At 42.4% G+C, this 13,725-nt stretch overlaps 1 protein-coding gene across 5 annotated transcripts in view; it reads left to right on the top strand.

Moving 5' to 3' along the window:
- Nucleotides 1-12,786, top strand: part of LOC141192334 (uncharacterized) — a 732,001-nt gene extending 719,215 nt beyond the window's left edge. For 2 of the 5 annotated variants that reach the window (XM_073661844.1, XM_073661845.1), the window contains exons 2-7: nucleotides 945-1,100; nucleotides 1,230-1,331; nucleotides 1,406-1,529; nucleotides 1,613-1,701; nucleotides 6,806-6,896; nucleotides 10,266-12,767. In XM_073661844.1, the coding sequence (XP_073517945.1) occupies nucleotides 1,017-1,100; nucleotides 1,230-1,331; nucleotides 1,406-1,529; nucleotides 1,613-1,701; nucleotides 6,806-6,896; nucleotides 10,266-11,857 (2,082 nt within the window). In that variant the 5' untranslated portion in view covers nucleotides 945-1,016 and the 3' untranslated portion in view covers nucleotides 11,858-12,767. Of the gene's footprint in view, nucleotides 1-944; nucleotides 1,101-1,126; nucleotides 1,173-1,229; nucleotides 1,332-1,405; nucleotides 1,530-1,612; nucleotides 1,702-6,805; nucleotides 6,897-10,265 lie in introns of those variants that run through there. The other 3 variants (XM_073661842.1, XM_073661843.1, XM_073661846.1) reach the window with 2 other exon arrangements.
- Nucleotides 12,787-13,725: the final 939 nt, after the last annotated feature.

Consider the following 13,725-nt stretch of genomic DNA (forward strand, 5'->3'; position numbering starts at 1 on the left):
GAAGACTTACGTAATAGATCGCAGAGACAATTCCGTTTAGCTGGAGGGGGGCGCCTCACTTATTGATTTGACTGTTATCGAACAAGATCCGTTTATTATAGTCTCTATACCCCCCTGGCAATGAATACTCATCCATCCTCCTTGGATTCTTTTATGCCTAAGGGGAGACCTGCCCACACAGCACCTGGGATGACATTAAGGGGGCTGGCTCTACCATTTTTTCCGTTATGAATTTACCTTCCTTTAGAGACCACACATGACATAGTTGTTGTCTGTTATTTTGTTACTTTTGCACCCCAGCTACCCGGAGGGACTCACAGCTACGATAAAATAAGCATATTGTTCCTTGGCTGACCCTGCCACTAAAAACATGGGTCCCATTATTAGCGGAGTTATACAACTTACAATATTTCTTATTTCGTATCAGCTCCGGACATCCTGGAGTTTGTGTTAAACCCCTTTGAAGCCTAAATGAGTTTTCCTTCAATCTCTGCCCCTGCTGGAAGGTGTCAGCCTATCCCAGGTCTGTGCTAAGGGGAGATGCATTCCTATGTTAAGTGGGTCAGTAGCACCTTTTGTGCTGCATTTGTCTACAAGTGACTTCTGCTGTGTGTGTTAAATTGCATGGAAACAGTTGGTTTGGTCCAAATGGTGGATAAGGAAGAGGTGAGAGGGAAGAGGGGCTTGGGAGAAATTGTTAATATTTTCTCAATATTTCCCTGACAGTGAGTCTATGAGAAACGTATTCAGCTGCAGACTCTGAGGAAGAAACTGCTTGTTGTCTGTGGCCTAAAATATATAGGTTTTATTACTAGATGTAAAGAAAAAACGAAATACTGTCAAATAATAAATCTCCTTATATGTTTCCCCTCGTTATCTCCAATAGTTGTATTATTGCACAGGATTTTTATGATGTTCCATTGGCTTATCTTCTCCTCATTCAGGTCTCTACAATATCAGATCCTCTCAGTGAAGATCTTCTATATAAGAAAATTTTCCTGATTTACCCATCAAAGATGGATATGGACAGGGACAAGATGGAGATGGCGGAGAGGATATTACATCTCACCCTAGAGATCCTCTTCCGGCTTACTGGAGAGGTGAGAGATTCTGATGACATCACATTTAATTATTCTTATCTATGGGAATAACAGGTGAACAAAACTGGAGAGGTGAGGACTCTGGAAATGTCTGTAGTGAGATTTATTAATGTGTCTCTCCATAACCAGCGATTAATCACAGGACCTCCACCTCACCCCCTGATACATGAGGACATCAATGACCAGATCCTACAACTCGCCTACAAGATGATTGAGCTTCTGACTAGAGAGGTGACCTTGCTGGGACATTATACAGTAACGCTATGAAGGGATCGGGGGGATGACGGTATCATTGTATGTGTCAGGTTCCTATAAGGTGTCAGGATGTCGCTGTCTATTTCTCCATGGAGGAGTGGGAGTATTTAGAAGGACACAAAGATCTGTACAGGAACATCATGATGGAGGTTCCCCAGTCCCTCACATCACCAGGTAATAGACAGGACTAAATACACACAACCTATAATTATCTGTATGTAAAGAATGAATTCAGTCCCTGTATGTGTTTCCTCCAGATCTATCCAGTAAGAGGACAACACCAGAGAGATGTCCCCGTCCTCTTCTTCGTCAGGACTATAAACAAGAAGATCTCAATGTTCATCAGGTAGATACAGAGAAGATGTCATGAGATCTCCCCTATGATGTGTAGACGGCTGTGAAGGTCTTGTGCTCAGTCTTGTTTTATCCACCAGTATTATATGTTTTATATTTGTGTAGTGAGAACGGAGGGGATGACAGGATTAGAGCTGATCATTAGTGTTGAGTATTCCGATACTGAAATATCTGGTATCGACCGATATTTGCAGTATCGGAGTTCCGATACTGAGTTCCGATACTTTTAGAATATCGAATACCGGAATCGGAAGTTCCCATAATGCCTGTGCTCTGCAGTGTCTCTGAAGGATGACAAGCTGGATGGCAGCGCTCAGCTTACTGTACTTGTAATTTAGTGTTAAAGGATTTATTAAAAAAAATAATAATGTTTTCATGCACCGTCTCTTTAAAAAAGCCGTCCGGCAATTCAGCAGCGGCATACATCGGTACCCGACGATTTAGAATAGAAAGAATAGAGCATCACACATAGATTAGATGCATAGAAACATGTCAGTCACATATATAAGAAGTACAGTGACAGTGTTGATTACTGTACTTGTCATTTAGTGTTAAAATAAAGGATTTATTAAAAAAAAAAATTGGCGTGGGGTTCCCCGTAATTTTAGTCTCTAGCAGAGGTTAAGCAGACGGCTGGGGCAGATGTTTGAAGCCTGGGAAGGGGGTAATACCCATGGAGCTTCCCAAGCTACTAATATCAGCCCCCAGCTGAATACCTAGCCTTTACTAGCTATTAAAATCGGGGACCCCCCAAAAAATGACGTGGGGACCCCCCTATTTTAACAGCTTGCAAAGGCTAGGCAGACAGCTGGGGGCTGATATTAATAGCCCAGGAAGGGTGCCATGAATATTGGCCCCCTCCCAGGCTAGAAACACCAGCCACCCCAGAAATGGCACATCCATAGGATGCGCCAATTCTGGCACTTAGCCTCGCTCTTCCCACTGCCCTGTAGCGGTGGCAGTGGGGTAAAAGGGCTGGGGTTGATGTCAGCTTATAATGCCTGCTGACATCAAGCCCAGGTTAGTAATGGAGAGGCGTCTATAAGACACCCCCATTACTAACCCCAAAGTCAAAGTTAAAAAAAACCACAAACACCCAGAATAAAGTCCTTTAATTGAAATAAAGACACAATTCTTTATTCTAAATTAAACCATACTTACCATCACACCCATTCCAGCTGAAGCCAACGATCTCCTGCAATAAAAGTAAAATAATAAAGCAACCTCATCCTTACCTTTCCATGGTTCCCACGACGGCTCCAGCTCTGCTACATTCACATGACAGACTGGATCGCAGCCGAAAGCTGCCATCCAGCTTGCCATGCCGCAGACACTGAGAAGCTCCTCAGTGAAGCTCCTCAGTGTCTGGCTGTGACGGCATAAAGATGAGCTGAGGTCATGTCCAATGAACTCAGCTCACCTCATGCACGTTACTGACAGCGTTGGAAAATTCTCCTGCGCATGCAGTGAGCGTGAGAGAATTCTCTTGCTGAAGCGCTGAGCGCAGGAGAATTTTCCCACGCTGTCAGTGACGTGCATGAGGTGAGCTGAGTTCATTGGACATGACCTCGGCTCATCTTTATGCCGTCACAGCGAGACACTGAGGAGCGCAAGCATGCCTGCGCTTCTCAGTGTCTGTGGCTTGGCAAGCTGCATGGCAGCTTTCGGCTGCGATCCAGCCTGTCATGTCAATGTAGCAGAGCTGAAGCTGTCGTGGGAACCATGGAAAGGTAAAGATGATGTTGGTTTATTATTTTACTTTTATTGCAGAAGACATTGGCTTCAGCTGGAATGGGCGTGATGGTAAGTATGGTTTAATTTAGAACATTAAAAAATTGTGTGTTTATTTCAATTAAAGGACTTTATTCTGGGTGTTGTGTTTTTTTAAATACTTTACTAGAAATTTATGGCGGTCATGTCTAATATTGGCGTGACCCCATGAATTTCGGGCTTAGGTCCAGCTGATAATGCCAAGCTGGCCCTAACCCCTTTATTACCCAGTGAGCCACCGCACCACCCGCTTCTATGAACGCGCCATTTTCTGGGGTGGCTGCGGACTGCAATTTGCAGCGGGGGGGGGCATAAAGCTTGGGCCTCCCTGCGCTGCGGATTCCAGCCCCCAGCTGCCTAGATGTACCTGGCTGGACACAAAAATAGGGCGAAGCCCCACGTATTTTTGTTTTTAATTATTTCATGAAATTCATGAAATAATTTTAAAAAAAAGGGCTTCCCTATATTATTGTGTCCGGCCAGGTACAAATAGACAGCTGGTGGTTGGGGGCAGCCCGTTCCTGCCTGCTGTACCTGGCTGGACACAAAAATATGGCGAAGGACACGTCAAATTTTTGGTGAAAAATTCAATAAAATTAAAAAAAAAAAAACACATTTAGGGACTGCATCTTTATTAAGCCATCCACGTAAGGGGTTAATAAAGATGCAGTCCCTAAATTATTATTTGTTTTTATTATTTTTTAATTTATTTTTCCCAAAAATTTTGACGTGGGCTTCGCCATAATTATGTATGCCAGCCAGGTACAGCATCCAGTAACGGGCTGCCCCCAACCACCAGCTGCCTATTTGTACCTGGCCGGACACAACAATATAGGGAAGCCCTTTTTTTTTAAATTATTTCATGAATTTCATGAAATAATTAGAAAAAAAAAAACGTGGGTCTTCGCCCTATTTTTGTGTCCAGCCAGGTACAACTAGGCAGCTGGGGGCTGGAATCCACAGCGCAGGGAGGCCCAAGCTTTCTGCCCCCCCCCGCTGCAAATTGCAGTCCGCAGCCACCCCAGAAAATGGCGCGTTCATAGAAGTGCCATCTTCTGGCGCTGTACCCAACTCATCCAGGGCCCTGGTGCGGTGGCTCACTGGGTAATAAAGGGGTTAGGGCAGCTTGCCATTATCAGCTGGCCCTAAGCCTGAAATTCATGGGGTCACGCCAATATTAGACATGACCGCCATAAATTTCTAGTAAAGTATTTAAAAAAACACAACACCCAGAATAAAGTCCTTTAATTGAAATAAACACACAATTTTTTAATGTTCTAAATTAAACCATACTTACCATCACGCCCATTCCAGCTGAAGCCAATGTCTTCTGCAATAAAAGTAAAATAATAAACCAACATCATCCTTACCTTTCCATGGTTCCCACGACAGCTTCAGCTCTGCTACATTGACATGACAGGCTGGATCGCAGCCGAAAGCTGCCATCCAGCTTGCCATGCCACAGACACTGAGAAGCGCAGGCATGCTTGCACTCCTCAGTGTCTCACTGTGACGGCATAAAGATGAGCCGAGGTTATGTCCAATGAACTCAGCTCAACTCATGCACGTCACTGACAGCGTGGGAAAATTCTCCTGTGCTCAGCTCTTGAGCAGGAGAATTCTCCCACGCTGGGATGGCATTGAGAGGACAGGCTGGATCACAGCTGAGCGCTGCCATCCAGCATGCCATCCTTCAGAGACACTGCAGAGCGCAAGCTTGCAGTGTCTCTGAAGGATGGCATGCTGGAAGAGAGCGCTCAGCTGTGATCCAGCCTGTCCTCTCAATGCCATACCAGCGTGGGAGAATTATCCTGCTCAAGCGCTGTGCGCAGGAGAATTCTCCCATTCTGTCAGTGACGTGCATGAGGTGAGCTGAGTTCATTGAACATGAGCTCACCTCATGCACGTCACTGACAGCGTGGGAAAATTCTCCTGCGCTCAGCGCTTCAGCAGGAGAATTCTCTCACGCTCACTGCAAGCGCAGGAGATTTTTCCCATGCTGTCAGTGACGTGCATGAGGTGAGCTGAGTTCATTGGACATGACCTCAGCTCATCTTTATGCCGTCACAGCCAGACACTGAGGAGCTTCACTGAGGAGCTTCTCAGTGTCTGCGGCATGGCAAGCTGGATGGCAGCTTTCGGCTGCGATCCAACCTGTCATGTGAATGTAGCAGAGCTGGAGCTGTCGTGGGAACCATGGAAAGGTAAGGATGAGGTTGCTTTATTATTTTACTTTTATTGCAGGAGATCGTTGGCTTCAGCTGGAATGGGAGTGATGGTAGGTATGGTTTAATTTAGAACAATAAAGAATTGTGTCTTTATTTCAATTAAAGGACTTTATTCTGGGTGTTTGTGGGGTTTTTTTTAAGTTTCGCTATGGGGTTAGTAATGGGGGTGTCTTATAGACGCCTCTCCATTACTAACCTGGGCTTGATGTCAGCTGGCATTATAAGCTGACATCAACCCCAGCCCTATTACCCCACTGCCACCGCTACAGGGCAGTGGGAAGAGCGAGGCTAAGTGCCAGAATTGGCGCATCCTATGGATGCGCCATTTCTGGGGCGACTGACGGCTGGTGTTTCTAGCCTGGGAGGGGGCCAATATTCATGGCACCCTTCCTGAGCTATTATTATCAGCCCCCAGCTGTCTGCCTAGCCTTTGCTAGCTATTAAAATAGGGGGGACCCCACGTCATTTTTTTTGGGGGGGGGTCCCCCATTTTAATAGCTAGTAAAGGCTAGATATTCAGCTGGGGGCTGATATTAGTAGCCTGGGAAGCTCCATGGGTATTACCCCCTTCCCAGGCTTCAAACATCTGCCCCAGCCGTCTGCTTAACCTCCGCTAGAGACTAAAATTACGGGGAACCCCACACCAATTTTTTTTTTAATATATCCTTTATTTTAACACTAAATGACAAGTACAGTAATCAACACTGTCACTGTACTTCTTATATGTGTGACTGACATGTTTCTATCTATCTAATCTATGTGTGATGCTCTATTCTTTCTATTCTAAATTGTCGGGTACCGGTGTATGCCGCTGATGAATTGCCGGCTTTTCATGTCATTCTACATTATTCTTAGTTGTTTTCCTTCATGTAGAATTAACCTACAAGGAAAGAAAGGGTTTATTTTTATTCCGATATTTGTGTCCCATTGACTTGCATTGGTTTCCGGTATTGGAATCGGCCATATCCGATATATTTTGGGTATCGGTCCGATCCAATCCGATCCGATATTTCCCGATATTGGAAGGTTTTGCTCAACACTACTGATCATACATGGGACTTCTCCATCTGTCTTTGACTTTTATAATATTTGTTTCAGGGTGAAGATCTGACCCATATTAATACTACAGAGACATATGTGAGGGGTGATGAGCGGTGTAAAGAGGAGATTCCTACATATGACTACCCAGGTGAGTAGTGACCACTAAATGCAGAGAAGTCACAGATTCTTCTCAGTCACCGGCTGTGGCTGCTTTATCGGTGGTGTAGTCCGGTCGTATCACAATCGTGTGATGACCATTTTGCATCTAGATCACAACATTCTCCTCCGTCCGAAAATGTTCAGTTTACTTTGGGAAATTGTGAAAGCCCTTTTCTATAGATCTTACAACCTGAAGGATCCACCTACCCCCTGGGTTTAGAAGACGCTGACCGTTACCTGCTCAGATCTGTAAACTACAAAGCCAAATGACAGCGTACGTAGAATGTGCTGACAAATTAGAAAATCACTTGAAGAAAAATATTATGATGGGCCTGTAAGAGAAAGCGGAGGGTAATGATGCTGTTGGCTTCCTAGAACCCTGATATCTTATTAGATGAATCTACCTTCTCTCCCTTCTGTGCTGCTGAATGTGCTCATATGGTCCCTACAAGACCAGGTCCAGTCTTTCTGGCCAAACTTCACTTTTATGATCGATAACATTAAATGTGCAGTGAGGCCAAGTGTGAATTTCTGTACAATAACAACAGAGTTTCCCTTTATCCTGACTTTTCAATATCTTTTAAAACCAATTAACTTCAAACAGGATCGCGATTAACTATACAAAAAGCATTACACCTGCACCATGATATATCTCTAAGCTGTGTGTGGCTGATGGCTGTAATATACATTTATTCACCCCTGCAGGAGATGTGTTGGCTCCAGCCCTGGTTTCATGGATTCACTCCACGTCATAAATTCCATTATGTTTTCAATCCTAAGGAATTCAGATTACTGCACAATCTCTCCAGAAATGGGGGCACTAATACATTCTCTACTCTTCTGGTCAGGACTCATAGTAGATCCAATGGTCCACCATAAATTAGTGTAACTCCAGTTTAGTGTTGGATTTCTCCCCTCATACATACGTTGTTGTTGGGGATGTTACATGTTTTTATATTCTTTCTTTTTTTACACCTTCACTCTCTATGATAGTTTCATTGTGGTGGGATCAGCCTGCCTCACTTATGTGAGTCTGTAACTCCCTGGTTTTCTTTCAAAAAGATCTCCATTGCCTCTTCCAAATGTCCGAGATCTAAATTTAAGACACCTCAGCTCTGCAGTATTATAAAAAAAGTTCACTTTAAATGTCTAATATTTCTTCTCATCTGACAGAAAATATTGTCCCATACGATAGTTTAGATTGCCAAGAGCCACCGAGCCCCATACTCTAATTACCCCAGAGAGGTTTCACCACTAGTTACTCATTTTTCTCTGATGAAGACTGTTGAGTTTGATCATTTTCAGTAGATGTTTTATTGTCTATAGTCACAGTTTTTGACTTCAGTAATCCTCTGCTTTAGCCCCTTCCTGCAGCCAGTTTTCTGTTCCTAATCAGGGCCATTTTTGAAATCTGACGTGTGTCACTTTTGTATGGTGATATCCTTTGTGAAGAATTCCAAAGTTAATAGAAAACAAATGGACCTTACAAATTATTTTCCAACTTCTTTTGAATCTGACAATCCCCTATATACGGTTGTACCCTACTGTCTGGGCACATGGCAGGTTAAGAAGGGAAGGAGCGACATTTAGCTATTAGGAATGCAGATTTTGCTGGAATAGTTCGCAGACACAATGTATCGGGGGAGCTGTTTATGGTCACCTGGAAGCTCAAAAGATGGCTACCACGAACAGGCTTGCCTTATCTACCCGTTTATAGATTTCAAAAATTACTTTGCTCATCACCCTTTAACCCCTCTACATGGATCTGGACTAACACAGAGACCCCTAGGCTTGGGCCACGGTGTTACCTGGTATTCGGTGGAGTGAGATGGGAAGAAGAATAGTCAGGTAACCGGGTCACAACCAGGAGGGCAGAGAAAATACAAAATCAGAAGACACAAGAGTAGTCAGTAAATGGGCCGAGGTCACAACAGGAAACAAATACACAAGCCGGGAGCTGAGCACAGAGGACTGAACCAGAGGAGAACAAGGCTGTATCTGGCAGCTTCCGGCAATATGCTTCCAGCTTTAGTAGGGTGCGGTGCTTTCCAAATGGCTGAAGCAGGGAGCAGATTACTCCAGCTGGACAGCACACACCCCCATACTGCCAGACTGGATGGTACTACTGGTCCCAGCAACCCTAATCTTAGTGGTGGACAGAGCCTGCGCCACCCAGAGCTTCTGGTTCTGACGTCTCCTCCATCACCAGCGCTGCCTGCAAGATGAATAAGGCGGTGCCTGGTTAGAGAAGCAGACGTCACACAAGTCGAAGCAGGAGGAGAAGTAGATGTCCCAGAGGAGATGGTACACACCTTTTGTAGAAGCACTAATATGACAAAATGGCAGAAAACCAGAGCAGTAGAAATCCCCATCAAGTGACTCCATTTTGGAAATTATAACCCTCAGTGAATTAATCTATAGGAGAAGTGACTATTATGACTTCACAGTCACTTTCCAAAAATTAGCACACGGTGGATGATGGAGAGTGAAAATTGCAAATATGCTATTTTATTACCCAACCCATAGTGCCCATATTGTGCTCCAGGAGACACACACCATAAATTAAGTGGGTTCTTCTCACTATAGTAATGTCAAATACATGGATGCTAAATCTGTTTTGGGCGCACTGCAAGGCTCAGAAGTGAGGGGGAAACTTAACTTTGGGAGAGCGGATATTACTGGATTGATTTATGGAAGCCATGTTGATTCTCAAGAGCCTAATAATGTGGAAACCTCTGTTTTTCTACTGACAGATGATGGACCTGAGTGGGGACTTGTTTTTTGTGAGATGAGTAGAAGTTTTTATTGTTATTATTTTTGCCTACATAACATTGTTTGGTGGCTTCTTATTCCATATTTTGGAGGCAGAATGAACAAACAGTTGGACACCACGCTCTACTGGTTCATTCTATGAGGTTTTCTATTAGACTGTGAACTGTCATTCTGTCAATAACTTGCCATTTCTACAGACATTTTAAGTACAATTAACACAAGAATCCCATAGAAAAATAAATAAAGATTGCATACCACTTCTAAATCAATCTAAACAAACACATCCCTGGGCTACATGCTAGTCCAGGAAAATGAAGAAATACATGCTCAAGTTTAAAAATCAATTTTATTAGACACAAATCTAAAAAATAGAGGAATATTTAAAATATTTTAAATATTCCTCTATATTTTAGATTTGTGTCTAATAAAATAGATTTTTAAACTTGAGCATGTATCTCTTCATTTCCCTGGATTACCATATAGCCCAGGAATGTGTTTGTTTAGACATTTTAAGTAGAAATGTTCAAAAATATAAATTTCAGGGACATTTTATTCAAAATTAATAATTGTTTTTTTTTCTTGGCAGATGACTGTACCAGAAGATCAGAGAGACAGGAGATTTTTAATTCTGACGATCTTGAGATCCCACAGGATACAATTGAAGTGAATGCCATTACTTCAGATATACCATCATCCCTTCACAGCAAACATCAATCATCTGATTCTATGAAACACATCCTGTCTGCTGATTCATTACCGACTACTAAGGAAAATCAAAATAAAATAAGCATTAAAAAACGAACTGCTCCTAAAGCAAAGAAGCCATTTTCACATTCAGAAAATGGAAATAGTTTTACCTTTGAAAAGTCTATTCTTAAGCATCAAAAAATACACACAGCGGACAATAGATTTTTTTGTTCCAAATGTGGAAAATGTTTTAATCAGAAATCAGTTTTTGTTGATCACCAGAGACTTCACATAGGGGAGAAGCCTTTTTCATGCTCAGAATGTGGGAAATGTTTTAATCGTAAAAAGTTTCTTGATAGACACAAGAGAATTCACACAGGGGAGAAGCCTTTTTCTTGTTCAGAATGTGGGAAATGTTTTAACCGGAAAGATCATCTTGATAGCCACCAGAGAACCCACACAGGGGAGAAGCCCTTTTCCTGTTCAGAATGTGGGAAATGTTTTAATCGTAAAATGAATCTTGATACACACAAGAGCACCCACACAGGGGAGAAGCCCTTTTCCTGTTCAGAATGTGGGAAATGTTTTAACCAGAAATCAGGTTTGATTAAGCACCAGAGAACCCACACAGGGGAGAAGCCCTTTTCCTGTTCAGAATGTGGGAAATGTTTTAATTATAAAATGATTCTTGATAGTCACAAGAGAACCCACACAGGGGAGAAGCCTTTCTCCTGTTCAGAATGTGGGAAATGTTTTAACCACAAATCAGGTTTGATTAAGCACCAGAGAACCCACACAGGGGAGAAGCCCTTTTCCTGTTCAGAATGTGGGAAATGTTTTAATCGTAAAATGATTCTTGATAATCACAAGAGAACCCACACAGGGGAGAAGCCTTTTTCCTGTTCAGAATGTGGAAAATGTTTTAACCTGAAATCCAATTTGATTAGGCACCAGAGAACCCACACAGGGGAGAAGCCTTTCTCCTGTTCAGAATGTGGGAAATGTTTTAACCACAAATCAGGTTTGATTACGCACCAGAGAACCCACACAGGGGAGAAGCCCTTTTCCTGTTCAGAATGTGGGAAATGTTTTAACCAGAAATCGGGTTTGATTAAGCACCAGAGAACCCACACAGGGGAGAAGCCCTTTTCCTGTTCAGAATGTGGGAAATGTTTTAATCGTAAAATGAATCTTGATAGTCACAAGAGAACCCACACGGGGGAGAAGCCTTTCTCCTGTTCTGAATGTGGGAAATGTTTTAACCACAAATCAGGTTTGATTAAGCACCAGAGAACCCACACAGGGGAGAAGCCCTTTTCCTGTCCAGAATGTGGGAAATGTTTTAATTGTAAAATGATTCTTGATAGTCACAAGAGAACTCACACAGGGGAGAAGCCTTTTTCCTGTTCAGAATGTGGAAAATGTTTTAACCAGAAATCCAATTTGCTTAGGCACCAGAGAACCCACATAGGGGAGAAGCCTTTTTTCTAATCTTTTTTTTTAATCCAATACATTTTTATTGAGATGTTTTTCATTAGTTTTTTTTTTTTTACAAAACAGGAAACCAGTACATACAATAATAAAATAACATACCATAGGATGACATACGTGCATCTCTCCTATATATCCTTTCAGCTTGCCCATTACCGTCTGATAACTTGCAATTACTATATCTTACAATTAACATTCTTGAAATCTCTTATATAACCATAATATTGTAATAAACATTATAATCCTATACACATATAGGTGTGCTATATTACCCATACCACATTTAATGAATTCCAATATACATTACAATGAAACATTAGACCTCGCCATTAGCCTCCTTCTCCCATAAGTCATTGTCTCTCCAACAATAACCCCCTTGATGGCATTCCAGGTGTATCCAACCATAAGCCCCATATTTTCTCAAATTTATTCATTGAGTTTCATTTTTTATATACCCCTTTTTCTAATCTGATAATATTATTTACCCTGTTTTTGCGTTCACTAATTTCTGGAGGTGAGGGGTTAATCCATTTGGATGCAATATGTTTCCTAGTTTTAAATAAAATATGTGAAATCCCTATTGAAATTGGGTCAAATTCCATATAATCTTCTAATATACCTAATAGGCATTTTTTGGGTCTGGTTGAATATCTATTTTATATACCCTCTGTTAGGCGTCAGTCTGGTGGTGGATTTGAAATGGGTCCAGGACCTTCTGTGGTCTCCCATTTCAGTCCAGCCAGGGCTGATGCTGCTCAGCATCACCATCAGCCTCAACACCTAGCTGGTCCGCAAGCACTGTTTATCTCCCAGGTAGCTGTGCCTAGCAATGTTACATAGTTAGTAAAGCCGAATAAAGACTTGCGCCCATCAAGTTCGACCTGTTAGTTCTGTAATTGCTAAAGTTGATCCAGAGGAGGGCAAAAACCCCAAATGATTTGGCCAATCTTCACCTGAGGAAAAATTCCCTCCCGACTCTGAAACCAGCAGTCAGAATAAATCCCTGTATCAACCTACTATTTTATTCTATTTTTAAGTATATGCTGAAATCTGCCTGGTATCTAGAAATGCATCCAGTCCCCGCTTGAACTGGTGTAGTGAATCCGACATTACCGTCTCCTCACTCAGTGAATTCCATATTCTCACTGCTCTTACCGTAAAGAACCCCTTCCTATGCTGGTGCTGAAACCTTTTCTCTTCCAGTCTTAGTGAATGCCCTCTTGTTACCGTAATATCCCTCCTTTTGAACAAATCCCGGGCAAGGTCTCTATACTGTCCCCTAACATATTTGTACACATTTATTATGTCCCCCCTCAACCTTCTCTTTTCCAGGCTGAATAGTCCTAGTTTTGCCAACCTCTCTGGGTATTGCAGTCCCTCCATTCCCCTTATTAATTTTGTTGCCCTCCTTTGTACCTTTTCCAGCTCATTTATATCCTTTCTATATATTGGGGCCCATAACTGAGCACAGTATTCCAAGTGTGGTCTGACCAGAGCTTTGTACAGTGGAAGAACAGTGTTCTCATCCTTTGCAGCTATACCTCTTCTGATACATCCCATTACCCTGTTTGCCCTTACAGCAGCGGCCTGACTTTGGGCACTCCAATTTAGTTTGCTATCAATCAAGATGCCCAAGTCCTTCTCCATCTCTGAATTCCCCAATGATTTCCCATTCAGTGAGTACTGGTGACTTCCATTTTTCCTTCCCATATGTATGACCTTACATTTCTCCTCGTTAAACCTCATTTGCCATTTAATGCTCCACCTACCCAGCTTATCCAAATCCCTCTGTAGGTCTTCACTATCCTCTTTTGTATTAATTGTTTTACATAACTTTGTGTCATCTGCAAATATTGCTATTTTACTAT

Source organism: Phyllobates terribilis, unplaced genomic scaffold (assembly GCF_046119375.1).
Source record: "Phyllobates terribilis strain yellow unplaced genomic scaffold, ASM4611937v1 Scaffold_60__1_contigs__length_8166268, whole genome shotgun sequence".
NCBI lineage: Eukaryota > Metazoa > Chordata > Amphibia > Anura > Dendrobatidae > Phyllobates > Phyllobates terribilis.